At 37.4% G+C, this 21,485-nt stretch overlaps 1 protein-coding gene across 3 annotated transcripts in view; it reads left to right on the top strand.

The window, feature by feature from the left end:
- The window catches only part of ABCA12 (ATP binding cassette subfamily A member 12), a 281,717-nt gene that overhangs the window by 87,522 nt on the left and 172,710 nt on the right, over nt 1-21,485 (top strand). For 2 of the 3 annotated variants that reach the window (XM_045481141.1, XM_045481140.1), the window contains exon 1: nt 11,178-11,567. The exons of the other annotated variant lie outside the window; for it this stretch is intronic. In XM_045481141.1, the coding sequence (XP_045337097.1) occupies nt 11,499-11,567 (69 nt within the window). In that variant the 5' untranslated portion in view covers nt 11,178-11,498. Of the gene's footprint in view, nt 1-11,177; nt 11,568-21,485 lie in introns of those variants that run through there. 3 annotated transcript variants of the gene reach the window in all.

The raw sequence follows: 21,485 nt of genomic DNA, 5'->3' as shown, positions 1-21,485 counted from the left end.
AAAAATATATATATATTGAAAGCAAAAGTTTTAAAAACTGAGAGGTTAGTTTTCAAAAACCTACAAAGTTGTGCTGCATTTAAATTTTTATTTGATATCAATCCTTTATAATTGCTGAACGTCTACATGTCTTTAAGTTATTAAGATCCTGTATCAGTTGGTTCTGCCAGAGAAGAGAGCCATCAGGAGATCTAAAGAGGCTTATTGCAAGGAGCTGGCTTATGTAATTATGAGGGGTGGCTGGGTGAGTCGGAAATCTGTAGCTCAGGATGGCAGGAAGGGAAGGCTGGATCTCTAGACTGAAGTGCTATCCACAGATTGAATCTCTTATCAGGATAGCCTCAGTCTCATTCTTAGAACCTTTCAACCATTGCACGAGGCTCACCCAGATTATCTAGGGTAATGTCTCTTACTTAAAGTGAGCTGATTATGGACTTTAATCACATTTATGAAATACCTTCCAGCAACACCTAGATTAGTTTTTGGTTAGATAACTGGGGACTTAGCCTAGCCAAGTAACGTGTCTAGACTATCTCAGGACCCAAAGTGTTTGTTCCCAGCATTTCTCCATGTTGCTCATGATCTCATTTTTGTCCATCCCTTTAATCATAGGGGTTCATTGTGCATGGTTACCTCATATTTTTGGTTACTTAAATGGATTGTTCTAACCTACAAAGAAGAGTCACTATAGTCAGTGTATTCTAAATGTAGGAAATGCATATTCATGTAAGTCATGTATAATGGCATTAATTACTTTGCCACTTCAGACTTTTATATTTACCCAGAACCTTACAAAGACCAATCTTCTCTCAATTTGAAGTATAACTGAGATATTTCAATTTATGTTTAAATAGTTTTTTAAATGCCATTAACAAGTCATTTAGTGCTGATTTCCTTCTGCTGAAATTGTGAGGTTTCCTAAAACATGTGTATGCATTTGTTTGATACTACTGTGAATGTATAATTTCTGTATTAACTCTACCTCTTTTTTTCCTCACTGACCCACTACAATTATAGTATTTGCTTCACCATGTCATGTTAATGTCAAATAAAAATTTAAATGTACATAGAAATATACATAAAAATCTGAAAAAGTATAGCTATGAAATATTGCTATAGGAAAGTATTACTTTTATAACTTGTAAAGAGATTTAACAGTTCTTTCAAGTTTGAGTTACAATAGTAGATATGTAACAATTGTTATTTTCATATTAGGAGAGGACGTAGATAAGTTTATCAGTTCACTAAAAGGTTGAACATTTCTATCACAGATCACTTGACACTTGATCACTTGACTGTTACCCCACTTCATTGTTCATAAGGCATTCCATCTAGATGAAGCAGAGGAGACTGACTTTAATTTTTCAGAGTATCATAAACGTGAAAGCCCCAAAATGTGAAATCTTCAGAAAGAATGCCTAAGGTCCTGAGAGCATGTCACAGATGACAGAGGGGTCTGCACTTCTACTCAGACTTCTTTGGGTATAGGAAAAATAGAAAGTGACAGTATTTCATAGGCTCTGATATGTAACTGAACATTGCTTTGAGTGTGAAATAATTGCTGTGAAATTAATCTCATTATCTTCCCTGGTTGTCATTGTTCTGGAGGTTCCAAGTGATCAAGCTTTATTTTAGCCAGCAATAATAGTAATTAACTGTAAGGAGTCGGTGAAATTTTACTCCTTTGGGAGCTGCTACCAGAGATTCTTATGGAGAGAGTACAGCCCTTATTCCAGTGACTGATAAGCTTTGGGGTAAATACATCTCTCTAGAGTCAGGAGGTACCTAAGCTTCAGAGAAGGAGGCAAAATTACTCATGAAGGAGAGACATTTCATGGTCCCAGAATGGGAGAAGGAATAATGGAGTGAAGAGAATAAGGAGATGGGAAGGTGAGAGAAAAGAGGAAAAGTCAGTGAGATTGAGGGTTCACATATTCTACAACTTGTGGCCCCACTAAGGATAAAAATAAGGGCACTAAAGTCACCAAATACTTGGTATGCATTTTTGTTTTTGTTTTCCTATAGACACCATTAATGGGCTGAAGTTTCTTCTGGGTCGTATGGAGTGTTAACTCAAGCCACATGTGTAGGTATATGATCTGGGGGGCAGAGAGGCCTTAGCTAACATCTAGGTTATTTACATTTGTTTGGTCCTTTAATTCCCCAATAAATCTGTGGACTATTACCCCACTTTCTAAGTAGAGCATTTGAGCCTCAGAAATTGATCTCATGGGGAAGTGGCAGAATGGCCTCAACAGTCATCCTCTCACTAGATTCCCTCTGCTCTTCTGTAGGGAACATTCTGCATCCCTGTTAGTCAAAACAAGTCTTCCTTAAATCAGCTCTTGTCGTGTTCTCTCCCCTTGCAGTAAGTCAGTGCCTTCTCTTCCAGCATGATTTGACATTTCTCACACAGACCCTAGTTTAGGGAATGAAGTTGCTATATCAAAATGGCATCTTGCCAGTGACCTCCTGAATCTGCAGAACCAGTACATCAACAGGACTCCATTTCATAGCTTGTTGTTTGCTCTAAGCAATGAACTTTTTTTATTGAAAGAAGGTTGAAGATTTGAGGGTCAAGCTGTAGGTGAGAATGGGATTATGTTCCCCATAAGAGCTTTAGTGGTGGGAAAGTTTGTGCAAGCCTCTCGGAGAGTTTTGAACAAATTTCTTCTTTATTATAGCTTATATCTAGATCACAACCAGTTTTCAAAACAATTCCATGATACAGAGAGAAAGCCTGAGTAGGAGCAGAATGGGCAAGATTAGCTTTGTTACAGTCATTCACATTCTTATTTGATATATTTGTTTTGTGTTTCATTTGAGTGATTCCTCCCAGGAAGAAGATTAGTGTATGAACTTCATAAAACAATTAGTGAATGTGCAGTTACTTAATTTGAAATGGTTTTAGGAGCACCTGGGTGGCTTAGTTGGTTAATCATCAGACTCTTGATTTTGGCTCAGGTCATGATCTCATGTTTCGTGAGTTCGAGCCTCGCATTGGGCTCTGTGCTGACAGCACAGAGCCTGCTTGGGATTCTCTCTCTCCCTCTCTCTCTGCCCCTCCCCTGCATGCCTGCACTCTCTCTCTCTCTCAAAATAAATAAATAAACATTTAAAAAAATCAAATAAAATGGTTTTAAATTTGTGTGTTTAGAAAAATACTATGAATGTATCTATATGCTACAAAATTTGTTTCAAAAGATCTGTCCAGTTCTCTGTAGCAAGACTTTACTGATATGGCCATATGCCCCATTTGTCACATGCTATCATTAAAGCACTCATTAAAATGCATATCTGGAGGGCCAGATGTTTCATTTTTATTATATACCATTTTCTTCACATTTACAATCCATGTATGCTCATATAAAGGCTGAATTTTTGTGAATGGTTCTTTACATACTTATGCATATGCTTTATATCTGTAGCTACATGTTTGTAAAAAAAAAAGCATATATATAGGCATATATTTTTGCTCCATAAACACATGTAAAATGGATATTGAGTATGGATTTTTTAATTTATTCCATCCTATTTAAAAAAACATATTCTTTTGTTCAAAGTCATACTATCAGGGTGTCTGGGTGGCCCATTTGGTTAAGTGTCTGATTCGTGGTTTTGGTTCACGTCATGATCTCACGGTTGTGAGCCTACTTAAGATTCTCTCACCTTCTCCCTCTGCCACTCCCCTGCTCTCACACATGCACACAGACTCTCTTTCCCTCTTTTTCTCTCTCAGAAAAAAAAAAAAAAAAAAAAACAAATAAAAGATAAACATTAAAAAAATGTCAAACTAAATATTGCTTGTGAAGGTCGATGAAAGGAAAATGCTATTAAAGGAAGGCATATAAAGGGACACAGAAACAAAGACCTTCATTCTTTGTACTCTGGTCAGTTGGAATTTGAATCATCAGAATTTTGACCTGAAATATTTTACTGTTGATTTGAAATGAAGTCATTGACCAGCCCCTTGTTCCCCAGCCCCATTCTTTCAAATGAATTTAGAAGTGACACACATAGAGAATATATAGAAAAATTGTGTGTTGCTCAAGATTGAGAGGACAGATAACTGGGTGATTTGTTTTTCCCTATACCAAAGGTTTAGAATTTTAAAATTCGAGGAATGATAATATTCTGGCTTATTCAAGAAAAATCTAAATTTCTAACATAGTTTCTGTTGTATTCAAGAGAATGCATACTGCAACATGAATATAAAAACCTCTATTATTTGTAATATTCTTTTAAAAATTTCTCAGGGAACAGCTAAGTCACCAAAGACTAAAACACATGCTGAAATTGGTTTGTTGCAGTAAAGAAATAAGTCATACTAGATAAAAACATATATTTGTCTTATAAGCTGCTTTAGGTTTTAGGAGGGGAGAAAGATGTAAGTTGTGAAGAAGAAAACACTAGTATTTTTCAGGTTCACTTTTTCCTCTAAAGTGGAGAATTGATTAAAACTTCCTCTTCAAAGAGAGGACTGATTTCTCTTAATACTCTACCTCAGATTTTTCCTTAAGTTTTAATAGGTTGACCCAAAAAGGACCAACAATTTCTGATTTCTTATCCCTGCAAGATTATAGCAACACGTGTAGTAAAATTAATTAATTCAACATACTTTACCAGTCTAACCAAGCAAATTATTACTCATCCTGTGTGAGTGGGTGAGTAATTCTTTGTAGGATTATAAATCACCCTGAAATTCCCAGAGTCACATGGCTCAATAGTAAACAAGATAATCAGTTTATCAAATTGGCTCTCCTGACAAGACCATGTTATTTGTGATGGGGCATTCTGTATCATTGTACTATCTTGGAGAGAGAAGCTGCCTTATAACTTAGCATGGAGTGAGTGACTCTCATTGTGAGCCCCCTTGAAATGTTTTGTAGATCAGGATTTACCTGGTTTTGTAGATCAGGATTTACCAGTTGCGTCTTGACACAGTTCTTCTATCCACATCATCATTGGAGTGTCTCAGTGCTGATAAGCACCTGAAAATCCTGAATCTGATACCTTCCTCACACCTACCTGCTTCATAGCACTATCACCACCTTACATCACAGGTAAGGTGGATCTTAGGTAATGAGGTATTAGCAATAGGTGCCTCATTATCTTAATCCTCTGACGGAGTCCCACCCTACTCATAAAGGAAGGATGCTGTTATTTTTTGCCATGAGTTCGCTTCAATTTCCCAACTCATTGCACATTTCTACCTGGGTTAAATGCACACACTTGCCATGCTTGCTTTAGGAGAGCCTACTGAAGAACAGGCTTTGCAGACACAGAAGCCTGGGTTCAAGTCACTGTTCTGACACTCATTAGGTGTGTGACCTAGGAAAGCTACTTGACTTATGCTTCCTTATCTATAAAGCAGAGATTCTAAAATCATTTAGAAGTTCATACACTAATCTTCTTCCTAGGAAGAATCACTCAAACACAAAACAAATATATCTAAATCCTTATTATAAAGATTAGATCCTGTATGTGATGAGCATCCCACAGCATCTTTTTTTTTTTTCCCCCTTTTTAAAGTAAGCCCTGTGCTTGAACTCACGTGGGGCTTGAACTCACAACCCTGAGGTCAAGAGTTACATGGGGTGCCTGGTGGTTCAGTCGGTTAAGTGTCCAACTTTGACTGAGGTCATGATCTCACAGTTCGTGGATTCAAGCCCCGCATCGGGCTCTGTGCTGGCAGCTCAGAGCCTGGAGGCTGCTTGGATTCTGTGTCTCCCTCTGTCTCTGCCCCTCCCATGCTCACACTCTGTCTCTCTCTGTCTCTCAAAGTAAATAAATGTAAAAAAAAATTCTTTTTTTTTTAAATCACACAAAAAAGAGTTACGTGCTCTACCAACTGAGCCAGGCAGGAACCCCCATCCCACAGCACCTTAAAGTAAAAGGGGTGGGAAAAGTGAGTTGTCTCTGATGTGATGGACAAAAACCAGTTTGGAGGTGAAGAACTGAAAGAATAGATCTGGTTGCCATTAAAATTCCTAAGTTCTTTCACTGTGTCATTAATACCACATTTGTTTCCCATTCAGAATAGAGGATTCAAGTGTCAACCACTAACATTTTCATCTTCCCACAGTATCAGTTTAATCTCCCTCTGTCTCCTTAGAAGAGTTGCCAGGAACTTCCCATTCCAAATCCTCAATATGGCATCCTCTGTTCATTAGCATTAAGGTCCCTCACTCTTCAAACTTTATCTCCTACATCTTCAAACCAGCCTTAGGTCTAGCGCAGTCAGAGTTTTCACTATTCTCCAGGGATATAGACTTAATACCCAACTCAGTGTTTCTGTCCCTGAGGGACTCAGAGTGTAGATGAGGAGAAAGACTATGACAAAGACTAATAAGGAGTTAATGAACCAAGGTCTATAGTAACACAGATGAAGGGTGATTAATTCAGCCTGGAGTGGGGGCGTGGTGAATAGAAGGGCTGGGAAAGGCTTCGATGAGGAAGCAACACTTGAGTCAGTTGTTGAAGAGTGAGTACAATTTCATTTTGGGTAGAGGTTAGAAGCATGACCAAAGCCTGAAAGTGAATAGTCCTTGTCCAAGACATTACAGCAGATGGCAGCAGGGATGACTGGGAGTGGGGGAGACTCATCTAATGAAGCTGGCAAGGGCCACACTGGGAACTTCTTTGCTGCTCTACCAAGAAGTCTAAAAAGAGCAGACTTTCTTTTCCTGACTTCCTGGTGCAATAATTCTTTGTGCACTGATTTTGGCAATAATTTTTCATTTTCAGTAAATCTCTACAAGTGATTTATAGGCCCCTAGAAAACCAGGGAAAGCTCTGAAGTTCTTTTCTTTCCTTCTGAGCTCCTCTGACACAGTGCAGTACACGGTATTGGAGGCAGCATGACACAGAGATGAAACATATTGATGTAGGGTTTGAGATTCCTGCCCCTCCAAAATGCTGTTCCCACCATCCCCACTTCTATCAGGGTGAATTTAGGTAAGTTATATCACCTCTCTGAATGTCACTTTCTTCCTCTATAAATGGGGATAATGCCACTTTCTGTATGGTAGGCCTCCTATGATGATTCAGTAGGTGCTTAACAAATGTTTGCTACTCAGTTATTCAACAAGCATTAATTGACCACTGACTATAGGCCAAGATCTATGTTAAATTTCTATTATACAGTGATGAGCTAAATAGATATATGCTTTGTAGTCTAGTATTTATTATTATTATTAATGTAGATGTTTAATACTATTTTTTTTTAATTTTTTTACTTTATTTATTTTTGAGACAGAGAAAGAGCATGAGCAGGGGAGGGGCAGAGAGAGAGCGAGGCACAGAATCCAAAGCAGGCTCCAGGCTCTGAGTTGTCAGCACAGAGCCTGACACGGGACTTGAACTCACAAACCGTGAAATCATGACCTGAGCCAAAGTCAGACACTCAACCGACTGAGCCACCCAGGCGCCTCTAGATCTTTAATACTATCAAAACAAATCAATGTGTTTCAGTCATATCAGTGTACTATTCATGGTTGGACCCACTCCTTCTTGCCCTGGTCCTGGAGTGTGCTCCATGATGATTGACTGCCAAGAGCTGTCACTTCAGTGCTTACAGTGCCTGTCAATTACATGATTGTGCAGCTTTGGCAGAGCCATTATTCTAACCAGGTTCAGTAGGCGAAGTGACTCTGGAGGTGATCCCAGATGAGACGATCCTTAGGAGGATAACCATACATGCTCAAAACTAATTCTGTGCATGGCTCAGTCAAATTTGGACTATGTGAACTGTTCTCTAAAACTTACTAGAGCTTAGGAAAACAGAATACTGGAATCCTGGGATTAGCTAATTTTTGTGCAAGCTGTTCCATGATAAAGCTATTTTTTTTTGTTTTGTTTTTACTGTTGATGAAGTGAGCACACAAAAACAAATACCACCTAAGTTCTGGTGGATGTTATGACTCTTTGCTTGATAAAGGGATATACCTGTTGATCACCAAGGAGTAGAATTGCCAACAGCAAAGAAAGGGAGCAGAGGCAGATATTATGGTCTGAGTCTTGAAGGTCATGCTCAAGACAACCTGGGTCTGCTGGCCTGTGGCAGAAGCGCTGGAACACTGAGTAGCTGGACAGATCACCCTGGTCTGGTTAAATGGAGTAATTTAACCTCTCAGTACAATGGCAGGAATAAAATCTGTCAACAGCTTACTAGTAAATGTATTCATTCATGGATTTTATATTGTTCTAATTTGCCTCTGTTTATTTGCTTTGTAGTTTACTTTTTGCTTTTTAAAAGCATGTTCCAGCAGCTATGTGTCCTGGGTACAACTTATTTCTGGTTGCTAAATTGTTCTTTATTCCCTCAAGGCGAACTCCTAAAATATCTGCCAAGCACCTCAATCTACAATCAGGAGTAGGGCGCAAAGCTATATCTTTCTCTGTGCAAAACAAAATTTTGCTATCATTAATCTCCTTCCACATTCTCTTCCATTTCCTTTTTGTTGGTCCAATAATTGTTTTAAGTTCTGTTCTGATCAGAGATTATGATTCCTGATTTACATACACTATAGCTTCCAAGATTGATGTTAGGTAAAGCCTTTTCTGCAATGAAATCTTAAAAGATGTTTTCAAAATTATATTTTATTTTATTTTTTTTTCAATATATGAAGTTTATTGTCAAATTGGTTTCCATACAACACCCAGTGCTCATCCCAAAAGGTGCCCTCCTCAATACCCATCTCCCCCCCCCCACTCTCAAAATTATATTTTAAAATAAATTTGAAAATCTTAAAGAAAATAGTAGAAGCAGATATGGCCAGTATAGATGCCAACATATAGATGTTCAGAGTGGGGCAAAATTTGGAAAACTCATGGTCTATGTATCCTAACTTACACTACTTTGAATTATGTGTTGTGAAAGAATACCTCAATCCCCAAGTAAGTGTGTGTGACATTTGGAGTTATGACATCGTGTGCCTTCCAGTATAAATGAATATCTTACACATGTTAAACACTTAATGCATAGTTTTTAAATTACTTTGAAGAGATAAATCTCCTGGGAAGTCATGGGTTGTAATAAAATATGTTATCTTCATCAGAAAATTAGAGGTAGTAGATGGTGTCCAGGCAAGAGAACAGCCTGAGAGAGAGACTCTTTAACCAAAGTTAAACAAACAAGAGAACAACTCCATGATTACACTGGGAAGATGATGAGCAGCTGCTAGGAGAAACCATTTGATACTTTTCATCTCACCTCTTACCTGCATCAGTCACGTGGTGAGTCAGTTCTTTTTAAGTTGAAGTAATCTGCCTGAATAAAGTGACTCTGTGCCTGTAATGTCCCTTGACATGTAGAGTCACATCCCCAAATCCCACCTTGACTTCACAGCTGAGTAATCCCTATTTGTGAACCAAACCATTAATGAGTTGTAGGTTATGACAGATGGCAGAGAAAGAAGGCAGGGAGCAGGACCTCAAATCATCTGCAAAGCTTGAGAAATCCAGAAGAATCTTGGACACTGAATCCCGGGAGTGGTGAAGGAGGAGACAATATTATTCCAGAGGCACTCAGTGTCTGAAGAACACCTTGTCTTTAACCTTGTTCAGGAAAATAAATAAATAAAGAGCCAAATTCTAGATATTCAGGACTGGCTGCCTTATGGGGATTAGGCTTAGAGAGACTCATCTCAGTAGGGACAGAGCCAAAGTTGAGGTAATGGGCAGGTCCCAGCATGGCTCCAGTCAGCCCCAGGCTGGCTGCCATCAACATTGCAGAGTTGGCATGGGGACCCAGAAGCTGAACCAGCATTTGCTCCCAGTGTGAAGGAAGAACTTAAATATTGATTTTACTGATCTGACGAATAGAGTCTGGATCAGTCATAGAAAGGTGTGAGGACCAAAGAAGAGTTTCACTAGCCTTGGCTCAAATAGTCTATTCAATATTCAATTAAATTCAGTAGCAATTATTGAGTATTAATCATGTCTAAAGTATTTTGATATAAAATAGTCTGTGGTCTTAAAGAATTTATAGTCTAGTGGAAAAGATAAATACAAGGTCCTTGAGAGAAATATAAACAAAGAACTATGCTGGATTCAAAGGCAGGAGAGAAGATATCCTATGGGTATTTCTCAAGAGACATCATAGAAGATGTCAACTTGATGGTTTTGAGAGGTAGGAGCTTAGAGAGAGAGAGGAATGTATCCCAGGTAGAGGAGATAGCGTAGGCAAGTCGAGGGCCAGAAAGCCGAGGTATGTTTGCATACTGTAATCTATAGTATTTGGCAAGCAGTCAAACATTTATAGTAGATTATTGAAAACTTGGCTGGAGTCAGATTGTGGAGGCATTGAATTTCATAGGGAATAGGTTGTCATTAAGGTGTTTAAGCAAGGTTTCTCCTGGAGATCTTTATTCCAGACTTCTTCATATGTGTCCTGAAATCACAATTAAAATTGCTTAATTAGAAAGTACACTTGAATAATTCAAGCATAAAGCCTTTTTCTTTTCTCCTAATTTACAATAGATTTCTTTAGCTGATTTGGATATTCAAGTGCATTAGAACTCAGAATTCTGCTATATCATATATTCAGAAATATCCTGGGTCAACCTGTGTCTTCTTTAATTGTAAAAACCTAAAACAACATGGCTTTCCTGTTATGGGCCACATGAATCCCCATCCCCAAAATGAGGGAATCTATTGTATGTCATTTTTGCCACCTACAGCCTTCCTTTTATTTTCTGCATTTTGTTTAACCTAGTATGTTGTAACAGAAGGGAAGACCTAACCAACTTAGTTACTTCCCTCCAAATCAAAGCATTCAACATAACTTTAGGCTAAAGACTGAGACTTTCTCGATGCACAGAGGTTCAGAGTGTTTCAGCTGAGCTCTGGCCTTATTGAGTTAAAACATCTTAATGGCAATTTAAATATTATGAGTCACTGGGCCCAGAGTCTGTAAAATGCTATGTGTACTGCCTCTGCTACAGCAGGCACTATGTAGTAAAGAAGGAGAGAGAATGTAGGACAAGTCTTACTGGCCTGGCAAGGGTCCCACCTAATTCCTCATGACGTGTCCAGTGCAGGTGACACCTTCTGGAAGGTGTGGATAGGCAGTTAATATCATGGAGAGTAGGAGGTGTGGGTTCAGCTTTTTTTTTTTTTTTTTTTTTTTTTTTTTTTTTTTTTTTTTTTTTTTTACAGTGGGGCATTATCTGAATGATATTCATTCTCTCTTGAGTCTAGACTTCATGCAACAGGCAGTAACTGGATGTTATTTTAAAATAAGCAAAGCCACTGACAGGTTCTGGTCTGGGTTCTTGTTTCGGAGGAAGAGTTGGTTGCAGAGTGCTCCTTGGTCAAGGATTAACCCAGAGGAAAAATCCAGCAGCAGAAGAACTGTGGGTTTCTTACCCCGGCCCTCAGGAAAGCTATGCCGTGAAAAGGCTTTGACCCATTGACACAGCAAGTTGGACAGGGTACCAATTCTTCTGTGGGGCGGAGGAAAAGAGAGGAATTCTCTTGTTCCTGGTGTTTGAAGGATGGCTTCCCAGTTTCATCAGCTTCGGGTCCTGGTCTGGAAAAACTGGCTAGGTGTCAAAAGGCAGCCGGTGAGTAGCAAAAGGGTAGGGAAGGGCATTGGGGGGCAATGCTTCAGGCAATTCTAAATGTTACTGATGTTAGTGACAGGTAAAAGAGGAATTTGAAGCCATTTTCTGAAGCAGGAATAAGATATTTAGGAATCATCCCTATATCTGTCTTATAGCTAATGAGGCAGGTCCAAACATACTCCAAAGCTGCCTTTTGACTTCAGTAAATTAAAAGGGTAAACCAGAACATGCCCTGGGCAAAGAAAAGGATTCACCTTGCTACTGGTTGAGTTGGAACTAGTGCTGAATTCTAGGTTTCAGGCCAAAATGCTTTCAGAAATTTTCTTAATAAATTTAGTTAAAAATGAGATGAAGAAAGGTATTAGATGAAAGGAATAATACATGGAGGAGAAATGCATTTGTAAACCAAAAGTGATGGAAAGCTTGGTTGAAAAGTGACATATAGCAAGGAAATAGTTTGAAGGCTGTTGGTATAGAAAGTTCCTAAGAAATTTTATTACCTAAAAATTATTTACTAGAAATGTCAAACAAGAGTCAATTTATGCACCGTGCTTCAAGAGTATCATTGAATCACTTAACTTTATGACTACAGTCTGTCTACTCTATTTATTGCAACATCTTTTTTGTGCTCTTACATTCTTGTTTGCTTTTTAAATGACAAAGCTAACTATTAGATACTCATCAGACAGGGTATAGGGAGATTGAGAAAGGAATTGGCTTCTATGAATTGACACATATTCAGAAGAATGTTTGAAAACCAGATAAATTTAAAAAGGCACTCAATATATTTCATTTGAGAGTGGTAATTCCCAGCCCCATATGAATAATACGAATATTATGCAAATAATGTGCATCATAGAAACCAGCATTTTATCTATGTACCTTATCTCACTCTGGGCTTGTTTGCAGGGCCTGACACTGCTTACTTAAGTGTTCTGATGTATGTATTGACAGTGAGAAGTAATGTTCACTCCCCTTTGTGAATGTGGTGGATGAGATTTAAAATCATGCGATTGTATGAGTGTGGGGTTTGGCCATCATATTTTAAATTGTTAATATTATGTATTTATTTATTTATTTTTAATTAATTTATTTTTTAAAATTTATTGATTTTTGAGAGACAGAGCATGAGCAGGGGAGGGGCAGAGAGAGAGGGAGACACAGAATCTGAAGCAGGCTCCAGGCTCAGAGCCGTCAGCACAGAGCCTGATGCAGGGCTCGAACTCACGAACCGAGAGATCATGACCTGAGCTGAAGTCAGATGCTCAACCGACTGAGCCACCCAGGCACCCCAATATTTTTTTAATTTAAATCATTAGTGTTCTTTTAAAATTGAGAACAACACAAAAGAAAAACCTCCCATAATGATTCCATGCTAGGTTCTACTTGGAATTGAGCAGGAAGAGTCTGGATAGGTAGGTGTGGTCAGAAGATGAGAGTTGGGTTCTTGGTTCTGCTTTTCAGCACCTGCATGACTTAAGGAGCATACCACCATTTATGTGAATGCTGGTTTTCTTATTTGCCAAATAGGGTTAGGGGCTACCATATCTATCTCACTGAGTGGTAAGGATCAAATGTGCCAGTATATTTCAAAGTGCTTTACAAATGGTGAAACCCTTAACAAATAGAAGATAGAGGGATTTGGGGTCATGTGTATGTCATATTTTATTGAAAGCAATGGTGGAAGGAAATCTAGGAAAAGGGATTGTGGGAGAGAAGAAGAAATTTATATACAGTAAAGTTTTAAGTGATGAAACTCTATAGTTAAAAATAAAAGCATAGAAGAACTGAAAACTTATATCTGTTATTGCTGATAAACTGAATGCTGAGGTTGTATATTTTCCTTACAACTCCATTTTACCTAAAAATTAAAAAAAAAAAAAAAAAAAAAAGGGAAAGAAAGAAACCCAACCCTCGGGTGAATACTTTCTTCTTTTTCATTGAGAAATTTTATCTTTAGAAACTTTAATAAGTTCTTTCCTTATCTGTAAAGTAGCTGGTATATCAATTTTCTACTTTAGAGTTTCTCTCCATTTTAGTCAATTTCTGCTGGATATGGCATATTTAAAGGAGATGGAATTCAGGCATGCTAAAACATTTTCACCATGATACCTTGTATTATTCCCATGCAGTCAAAAATCCCTAAAAAGCCCCTGGTAATTATAATTTTGCTTAAGGAAAGAGAATACGTGATCTATTAGTTCATTTGGGGACGTCAGAGGATTAAGTCTACCTTGAGACCCAGGACAGATAAGTGTTGGTTGCAGGAAATGAAATCAGAAATAGTTATGGGGCACCTGGGTGGCTAAGTCGGTTGAGTGTGTGACTTCAGCTCAGGTCATGATCTCGCAGTCCACAAGTTTGAGCCCCGTGTTGGGCTCTGTGCTGACAGCTCAGAGCCTGGAACTTGCTTCAGATTCTGTATCTCCCTCTCTTTCTGCCCCTCCCCCACTCAGGCTCTGTCTTTCTCTGTCTCTCAAAAACAGATAAATGTTAAAAAAAAAAATGATTCTTAATTTGGGGGAATACAGAAGGCCTACTTGAATCCATTACCTCCAATTAGAGGGACACAAGAGACCTTTAGAAAATGGTGGTGCCAAAAGGAGGAGAGTCCATTCGAAAAAGAGAGTGAGAGGGCAAAGAAAGTTACATTTCTTTCTTCATAGTTTGGCTAGGGCTGGCCCTATCTCCTGTCTTAGAAAGAAGACTTGAGGACACAGGTAGAAAGGATATACCTGTGGTAGTGTTAACAGGGAAGGATGAGAAAATCAAGAGGTTGGAAAGCTAGGAGGTGAAATGAAAAAAGAAATTGTGAAAAGGGAAAATATAAACAAATTAAAAGAGAATGTGAAAAAAAAGAGGTATATAAATTTGAATAGAGGACATAGTCTTTATGTAGGGACTGGACTTAATCCATCAAACACTTATTTAAAATACAAGCATTTTTATTTCTCTCATTGTAATCTTTCTGAATATGATAGACAATAGAAATGAAGCTGTGTGACACTGGAAATGTATAGTCTTTAGTGAATGTTAAAGAATAATTACTACCAAGACATCCTCTTCCACTTTGTTTTCAAGAGATTCTATCGCAAAGCAAGATGGTGGGAAGGATAGTCTGTAAGGAAGGAGTTAGGAATCTATTAATGGAGAAACAAATGACATATAAGGGGAAAAAACAAATATACAGTAAAAATATTAGAGTGGGGATTACTTAGGAAATATATTATAAAGATATATTCTAGAATAGTGAGTGAGAAAAGAATTTCAAACAATTATATAGTCTAAGAAATAGAAGGACATTGGGATAAGCTAACTGTTGAGTTTGGCTACAAAAAAAGGGAAGGCAAGATCTTTAATTTTGGAGATGATATCAGTCAAAATTGTCCTTAGAGTAAATATTTCTCTCTTTTTAATAAAATCGACTAGTGAAATTCTGGAATATTTGGGATTATCTAACTGCTTTAATTATACAGGGCCCCAGAATGCTCAAGGGACTTGTCCAGGGTCACACAGCAAGTTTAAGGACTCAAAGTCAGATTTCCCCCCAAAATGGATCTATTCTTTCCCTACCTCTTGCTGCATCTCTACTGTCACTGAGTTGAATTTCTTTTTCCAACATGCTCTGATCCCTACTCAGAGTTCGGCCCACCAATGAAGAAATCATAATTGCTAACGAGGCCTTAGATACTACTGTTGTTCTTTTTTTTTTTTTTTTTTTTAATATTAGTGGTTACATCAATTCTCAATTATATGGCCAAAAAAGAAGAAAAAAGAAAAAGCAAGCTAAAGGAAGTATGAAAAAAATACACTAAGCACCAACGGAAATGTTAGGTAATAGAGAAAATCAATTAGATGCAGTTGCTATCCTGCTGGGCTTGTAATTTAACTCTAGAAATAATGCAAAAATGAAGATTCCACTGGAGATGGTTAGCAACAGGGAGGCTCACCTAATGAGATGCTAGTTGATGATAGGAAACTGAGTCCTGGGACAGTAGAGGCTGCAGCATGAAAGACTAGATAGTGCAAGATCAGAATTATCTTTCATTAAGAAGAGGAGTTTTAAGTAGCCATATCAAGGAATGATTTCAGATCTCTACAGAAGTGGAATCTAATTCCAGACTTAGTATGGAAGAAAGAGAATTACTTTGAGCTGTTTATTTTAACCTAACTGTTTGGCTAGTGGATCACACTTTAGCTCAGTTGGTGATAGAACTAGTTTTTCTGTCACAGACATTCCCACAACTTGATTGATTTCTAACACTTTGGATCAAGTTTGACACTCCTTCCCAATCCTCACCTTGCTCATATGACCTCCCCTCACAGTGTCTAGAGAGAGAGAAAGTCCCCACTTCAAAACTTTGGAGCAGGTTGGTCTGTATATTAAAATAATTGTTTGATTAAAGCAATTTAGGATTAAGCTGTCATGTCAAATTTAGTTATAAATCAGATTAAAATGAACTAGGTCCTGAACAATTCAGGCAACAACCTGACCAAATATTGTAGGCCCTTTTTCCTTTTCTGGGTCTGTATCATTTATTCCTTTAATCCCTTTTAATTGTTCAAAGAAAATTTAGATCTACCTGTTTATATTGGTGCCTGTTATATAGCAGGCATGCCCATTTTGTTAGTTTAGTCTGTCAATGAAGAGCAAATGAGATAAAGACGTTTTAGAAAAGAGAGGAATATAGAAATAAATTAGCTTAAAGTCCAATAAAAAACTGTTGTTTTAATATGCATCATAGAAGATTTACCAATCTCCAAAATGTATGATAATCTCCAAAATGTATGATAATTTCAGAAGATGTACTTGATCCCAGTTTTTAGATGAGTCATTTCCATAGATGGCAGAAAAGCCCAGTAGCAGAAAGCCTAGTTAACTGAGAGCTTTGCCACTTGTATTTGCTTGTTTTGGGGGTGGAACTAAGGTTTATTCCAGATCTAAAATACCAACCTCTTACTTCAGAATGTGAACCGTGGAATCTTCTTATTACCAAGCAACAGTCATCCCTGGGACAATGCAAAAGTAAAAGAATGGAAAAGGAAGGAACAGTGTACTTTATACATGGAAGGTTGGGCAATTTTTACTTGCACGTTTGTAATAAAAAAGTTATGGTTTTAGGTTACAGGAAAACCTTTAAATGATTTTCAATGCTCTTATACACTGAACTGATAAAAATTATGGTATTGTGATCAAAGAGAACTAGTAATATATCCTATAGTGCTTTGGCTACACAGCTTAATGCTTAACTCTGCAGGTGCGGAACCCAGGCTCCCTGCGTTCAGACACCAGCTCTACCATTTAGTGGCTTAAGGAATGAAGGTTTATTTAATCTCTTTAAGATTCTGATTTCCCATATGCAAGAGGAAATGGGGTGATTATATTAAATGAGATAATGCACATTAAGTGTTTAACATAGTATCTTGCATAATCTAAGCAGCCAATAAATATTATTAACTATTATTTATTTGGAATACTATATTGAATTGATATTAATTATAAGACCACTTGCCAAGAATTTATCCCAGGGAGGATATTTTGAAATCATATTTAACAGAGAATTGTTGAGGGAACTGGCATTGGTACCCAGGAGGAGAGGGGACTTTGTCTCTCTTCAAATACTTGGAGAATTCTCATGTGGAAGAAGAGGCCAAACTAAGATGAATGAGTGTCAGATGTGGGAATGAAGATGTCGCCTTGATATGAGCAAAAACAAACAAACAAACAAACAAACCCATGAGGCAATGTGAGTTGTCCAATAATGAAGTTTCTTGAAATAGTGAACTTCTAGTCACTAGAAGCACTCAAGTGGATGCTGGATAACCATATGGCAAAGATGTTTTCCCTAACTTTTCATGTACCAGTCATTCTGGACTTATTTCTTTTCCTGGAATATTCCACCCTCTTTCCCATCTGTGGGTCTCTACCCATATGTTTCCTCTGCTTGAAAGACTCCCACTTCTTTTTCACATTCCATCCAACACAGATATCCTCTCTTCTGTCTGACCCTTTTTCATCTTTTAGGTTTTAGGCTCTACTCCCCTTGCCTTATCTTCCTTTTATTTATTTTTTTTATTTTTTATTAAAAAAATTTTTACATTTATTTATTTTTGATAGAGACAGAACACAAGTGGGGGAGGGCAGAGAGAGAAAGAGACACAGAATCTGAAGCAGGCTCCAGGCTCTGAGCTGTCAGCACAGAGCCTGACGTGGAGCTCGAACTCACAAACCGTGAGATCATGACCTGAGCTGAAGTCAGAAGCTTAACTGACTGAGCCACCCAGGCGCCCCGATAATTTTTTGTTGTACTATGAATGTAAGACTCTCCAAGACCATGATTCATCATTTTCATCTGAAACATTTTATTTTTATTGATTTTTCAGAGGTAGGCAAAAGAATCCCCATTGCAGTTTGGAAATTGTGCTGACATTCAGTGTCATTCATTTTGGACATAACGAACTTCAAACCATTCTAGTGCAAGTCTATGCAGGAAAGACAAGTAATATGATTATGTGGAGTGGCCAAGCATAAGGCAGTAAGGGATGGTGACATTTGGGATGAAGACTAGAGCATGAATGCTCCATTTAAAGGTATTCAAATAGTAGTAGAAGTCCTCAAAATTTTAAATATATGGTAACACTTAATAATTTAAAATTCATTGGTATCTTATTTTCTTATTTACATTGAGTGAAAGTGATTTTTAAGAGTAATAAAACTGGTGGATACAAGTAGAATCAGATGGACTAGCAGTAATTAGAATGAAAGGTTCTGACAAAGTAATGCCGTATGAATTACCTAACGTTGAAATTATGTGCTTTGCTCAGATTTTTCAAAAAATTAGATTTGAGAAGTTTTCAAAGATTTGAAACAATGGTTCTTAGCAAATGCAGAGACTAATGTTACTAGGTAATGCAAATTAGTTAACAGGTGCTACAGATCAGCTCTAAATGAAATTTTTGGAGTGAACTAATATTTGGTTAATTCTGGAAACTTCTTAAGATTTAAACTTGAAGTTTTGAGTAGATGACTTTGCTGACCTCAAGGTCATTGAAATGTATTCTGCCATCACCATTAATTTCCTAAACCTTACCACCTAGGATAGCATTCCTGGATATGAAATATGTTTGTTTTTATCTCTTTTCTTGACTCTCATTTCTTCTTTTGTGCTATCATTTAAAAATTGCCTCTCGATTTTTTTTTTTTGGAAAAATAATTTGGTAATTTATTACAAGGTAAACATACATTTACTATATAATCCAACAAGTCTACTCCTGGGTACTTGCTCAAGAAATATAAAAACATACAGTCTTTATTTATTTATTTAATTTTATTTTTTATTTTTCAAGATTTACATCCAAATTAGTTAGCATATAGTGCAACAATGATTTCAGGAGTAGATTCCTTAGTGTCCCTTAACCATTTAGCCCATCCCCCCTCCCACAACCCCTCCAGTAACCCTCAGTTTATTCTTCATATTTATGAGTCTCTTCTGTTTTGTCCCCCTCCCTGTTTTTATATTATTTTTGTTTCCCTTCCCTTATGTTCATCCGTTTTGTCTTTTAAAGTCCTCATATGAGTGAATTCATATGATTTTTGTCTTTCTCTGACTAATTTCACTTAGCATAATACCCTCCAGTTCCATCTGTAGTTGCAAATGGCAAGATTTCATTCTTTTGATTGCCAAGTAATACTCCATTATGTATATATATATATACCACATTTTCTTTATCCATTCATCCGTTGATGGACATTTGGCTCTTTCCATACTTTGGCTATTGTTGATAGTGCTGCTATAAACATTGGGGTGTATGTGTCCCTTCGAAAGAGCACACTTGTATCCTGTGGATAGATGCCTAGTAGTGCAATTGCTGGGTCGTAGGGTGATTCTATTTTTAGTTTTTTGAGGAACCGCCATACTGTTTTCTGCGCCAACAACGCAAAAGAGATCCTTTTTCTCCGCATCCTTGCCAACATCTGTTGTTGCCTGAGTTGTTAATGTGAGCCATTCTGACAGGTGTCAGGTGGTATCTCATTGTGGTTTTGATTTGTATTTCCCTGATGATGAGTGATGTTGAGCATTGTTTCATGTGTCGTTTGGGCATCTGGATGCCTTCTTTGGAGAAGTGTCTATTGATGTCTTTTGCCCATTTTTTCACTGGATTCTTTGTTTTTTGGGTGTTGGGTTTGATAAGTTTTTTATAGATTTTGGATACTAACCCTTTATCTGTTATGTCATTTGCAAATATCTTTTCCCATTCTGTCAGTTGCCTTTTAGTTTTGCTGATTGTTTCTTTCGCTGTGCAGAAGCTTTTTATTTTGATGAGGTCCCAGTAGTTCATTTTTGCTTTTGTTTCCCTTGCCTCTGGAGATGTGTTGAGTTACAAGTTGCTGCGGCCAAGATCAAAGAGGTTTTTGCCTGCTTTCTCCTCGAGGATTTTGATGGCTTCCTGTCTTACATTTAGGTCTTTCACCCATTTTGGATTTATTTTTGTGTCTGGTGTAAGAAAGTGGTCCAGGCTCATTCTTCTGCATGTAGCTGTCCAGTCTTACCAACACCATTTGCTGAAGAGACTGTCTTTATTCCGTTGGATATTCTTTCCTGCTTTGTCAAAGATTAGTTGGCCATACATTTGTGGGTCCATTTCTGGGTTCTCTATTCTGTTCCATTGATCTGAGTGTCTGTTCTTGTGCCAGCCTCTCAATTTTTAAAAAGAATTATTTTTAAAATAATTTCTAATTTTTGTATTGAAAAAATTTCAAATGTAAAGAAAAGTTGCAAAAATAGTATAAATAATATTCTTTCTAGAGTCAGTAGAGAGTGATGCCCCATCACCTTGGATACTTCAGTGTGCCTGTTTTACAAAGAAGGACATTCACCTCATGACCCAATATCACCATCAAATTTTTGGACACAATTCAAGCTTCATCAGTTGTCCCAACCATGTCTTTTATAACAAAAGATTCCAGTTCAGAATCACGTTCTGAATCTAGTTTTCATGTCTCTGGAATCCCTCAGTCTGTAACAGTTTGTTAGTCTTTCCTTGACATTCATGACCCTGACACATTTTGAACATTTAAGACTAGTTGTTTTGTAGAGTATCTGTTATTTCCTTATTTTTAGGCTCTGGTTATTTATCTTTGACAGGAATACTACACAAGTGATGCTGTGTTCTTGCACCATTGCCTCACATCAGAAGGTGTATGATGTCAATTTGTCCCATTTTGTGGAGAAATCCTTTTGAGACTATACCTCATTAAACTTTCAGTTTATCTATTTGTTTGCTTATGTATTTATTTATACCTACATAGACTCAGAATTCCAGTTTATTCAGTTAGATATAATCTTTTATTGTCATAATGTTTTTTTAATGTTGCCAATGGGTCAAATTTCATGCTCGAATTTGTGATAGGCTGGTTCTATTGATGTCTCCATCATTTTCAACATTCTCTAAGCAGTGTATCTTATTGATCAATTGATTTACCTACCTACCTACTTACCTATCGTATACCTATCACTGTGTCTATAGGCATGAAAACAGTGATATTCTAATAGCAATGAGTACACCTAGCTCTCAGATGCCTACTAAAAGAAGCTAGGGTTTCTTGGGAGAATGGATATTTCCAGGGTTGGGACAGAGAAACTACATGATAAGGCAGAAACAGTTTGTGAAACCAGAAAAAAATAACCAAAGAAGTTATACCCACACATTTGTAGCTCTGTTTTATGTCTCTTTATGCATTTTGGAAACCAGGAGTTCATACCTGTATCTTTAATTTTAACCCAACACTATAGCATTCTCTTTTCTTCTTTTTTCATGTTAAAATTCCCTTGATGGATAATGAGAAACCTGGCCCCTCTTGTGGGTAATGTATTTACTTTTTTGGTCAACTTCCCTGTGTGAAACTAATCACCTGTT

This window comes from Leopardus geoffroyi, chromosome C1, assembly GCF_018350155.1.
Source record: "Leopardus geoffroyi isolate Oge1 chromosome C1, O.geoffroyi_Oge1_pat1.0, whole genome shotgun sequence".
Classification (NCBI taxonomy): Eukaryota; Metazoa; Chordata; class Mammalia; order Carnivora; family Felidae; genus Leopardus; species Leopardus geoffroyi.
Note: the sequence above shows the minus strand (reverse complement) of the source record. Positions and strands in the feature narration are given on the sequence as shown.